Below are 2,959 nucleotides of genomic sequence, written 5' to 3'. Positions count from 1 at the left end.
TCAAATAAGTGTACTTATTCATGACAATAAGGTTACTGAGATGTCTGAACCATACACTCATCGTATCATCGATCATAAGAATACCACTTTCATCGACTGGCACGATATCAAGTCTTTTTTGGCCATTCACACTACAATTCTCTCTTGATATGATTCTAGAGCCGAAATAAATAGATTTAGGATCAAGAAGGTTAGCTGTGTGCAACCCGTAATCGCGGTTTCCCATTGTGTATATGTACATCTCAAACAACTTATCAGCTTCTTCCAAGAACTTCCTCACAAAAGACCTTAGCTTTGTTATAAAATCAAACTATATTTTGTGGACTTATTCTACAGCCGAAATAAATAGACTTTGTGAACTTTGTAACACTTTGTGACATTCATCGCAAGTAATCGTTGTGGGAACTATATTTTTTCGTTTTTGTGATGCCTTATTGCATTCATCACAAGGAATCTTCTTTTTTAATAACTATATTTTTTCATCTTTCGAATATCTATATCTTCGTAAGTCTGAGTCGTTTCATTTATAATAGACTGCATCAATATTGTACTCGTGGTTTCTGCAAAATGTGTATGATCCAGGACAATATACAATGAATCCTAACTATCTAATGACTATGCAATTTAGTTTGTGATGGCCGTATTATTTCGGATATGATCCTACTTGTGAATTGTGTAGTAAGAGTTGCATAAGGACTGGTATTTAGAACTTCCTATGAACAATAGAATTCCTAACTAGTTATTATTATATGAAAAGAGAGTTTTTTTTACTAATTAATTACACATGCACACAACAGGAGGAGTTCGACATGTAGTTGGTGTCGAACTCCTTACCTCCAAGAGTTCAAACACTGCATCAATCATGGGCAAAAAAGCGTAATATTATTACTTTAACTATATAAGCAAGAGGAATATACATTTTTAAATTATTTTTGTTCAAGCTTTAAAAGATTTAATATGTAAGAAGATTATATTATATATCAACTCGATCTTGGGCTCTCAAATTCTTCTCTTCTTCTACATGAACAGATTAAGGTTCTGTTTTGTTTCATTTGTGAAGGCCAGTTCAGCTTATAGCATAAAATAGCACATTATTGCGAGTTTTTGATCTTTATTCACATTTTACTGCAATTTTATCCAAAATCTAATCCTTTAAATTTATGCTGGATTATAGAGTTTGAAAATAGCTGCCTGGTGTTTGCTTTACCAGAACAGTTCAGAGATGCAGTAATATGCCGTTCCACAAAAATCTGATGTTATTTCATAAAAATACAAATATACAACTCAAATTCAACAGTAAGAAGTTAAAATCAAACTAAAATCACATCCCTCCATTTTAGTAACATCATGTGATGAATATTGATGATCAAGCCTTTAGCCTTAGTTGCTTTCCTCCAGATCACATATTACAGAATGTCACAAACAATTCTCAGACCGACGTTGTCTTCTAACCATTCCTAGGGGCACTCTCACATCAAGCATTTGGTGCTGTCCAAAGTACAAGCTGTGCACCTCTTGAAGGAGCTTCAATACACGACTCAACGGTCCTGCACTATCACTTCCATCCATTCCGTCTTCTGATAATGATGTAAAATAATCATACTTGTCGATTACAATAAGGTTACTGATATGTCTGAACCATACACCCATCGTATCATCGATTATAAGAATACCACTTTCATCCACTGGCACAACATCAAGTCCCTTTCGGCAACTCACAGTACAATTCTCTCTGGATATGATTCTAGAGCCGAAATAAATAGATTTTGGATCAAGAAGGTCAGCCACGTGCAACGCGTAATCGCGTGTTCCCATCGTGTATATATACATCTCAAACAACTTGTTAGCTTCTTCCAAGAACTCCCTCACAAAAGGCCTCATCTTTATCAGACAATCAGATCCCGTTGTGTATTTCCACGTAAACATATCATCCTTGTGAGCAGCATTGTCCAAACACATTTTTGCTTTTTCCGGAGCAAGATTGCATACCTTTTCCGTGTGAATAAGAGTGTGGTCTAAATCCAAAACCAAACATAACTTTTTTCGACATTGCAAATTCTGCAACCCCGTGCTTTTAGCAATCTTTAAACGAACTAAATTTGTTCGACTTTGTGAACTTTGTAACAGACTCTTACATTCATACTTAGTAATCTCTGTAGGAACTATTGTTCGACTTTGTGACGCGTTGTTAGTTTCATCGAAAGTAATCTTTCTTGCATCTAGTAGTGCACCCCGGAAATCAGCATCTGTCTTGTATAATTCACGAGTGTGTGTATTCATTACGGACTGCTTAATCGTACTCATTGTTTCTACAAATTTTGTATACTGGACAATATAGTGACGGAGCTATATATACAAGTTTTAGGAGATCGTTCTTCTATTGGAACTAGGTTTTAGTTGGGTCCTGGCAATCCTATTCATAGTATGATTTCTAATCGGAGTCAAGATGTTACGAACTTAACTCGAAAAATTACAGAAATTTTCCAACAATTCTATTTTTTTTTATAAATTTATTTACAGTACAATAGGGAGCTAATAATAAAGGTCAGTGATTATTAATTAATTTCATATTAATAAAGCGGCTAAATATTCATAACCGAGCTCGCAGATTTTGAAACTCCGTGTCACCCCAAAAATTAAATTTTATATCTTTTTATTATTATTTTTTTTGAAAATATATGAAAGTGTCTCATAAAATTTAAAACAATAAGAATATATTTGCTCGGTGTCCCCCTAAAAATATATTTCTGAATCCGTTTCTGGCTATACGAGAACAGTTCAGAGATGCAATAATTTGCAATTGCACAAAAAATCGTTGTTATTTCATTAAAGGATAAACACAAGGTACAAGTCAAGTATAGAGAATGATGCAAATTTTATTTTTGGGAAGAGAACATTCAAATTAAAACCACTACTAATTGAGCACGACTAGCAACAGGAGGAAGATCCTCACCCCCAA

At 34.3% G+C, this 2,959-nt stretch overlaps 1 protein-coding gene across 1 annotated transcript; it reads right to left on the bottom strand.

Moving 5' to 3' along the window:
* Window positions 1-1,209: 1,209 nt before the first annotated feature.
* On the bottom strand, window positions 1,210-2,318 carry LOC141693615 (RNA polymerase II C-terminal domain phosphatase-like 4). The gene has a single exon (XM_074498766.1). It carries the CDS (start codon window positions 2,302-2,304, stop codon window positions 1,417-1,419), a length of 888 nt encoding a protein of 295 aa, XP_074354867.1. The 5' UTR covers window positions 2,305-2,318; the 3' UTR covers window positions 1,210-1,416.
* Between the last annotated feature and the right edge of the window lie 641 nt (window positions 2,319-2,959).

The sequence above is a fragment of the Apium graveolens genome, chromosome 10 (assembly GCF_009905375.1).
Source record: "Apium graveolens cultivar Ventura chromosome 10, ASM990537v1, whole genome shotgun sequence".
NCBI classification, from domain to species: domain Eukaryota; kingdom Viridiplantae; phylum Streptophyta; class Magnoliopsida; order Apiales; family Apiaceae; genus Apium; species Apium graveolens.
The sequence above is the reverse complement of the archived record's forward strand: the minus strand, read 5'-3'. Positions and strand labels throughout refer to the sequence as shown.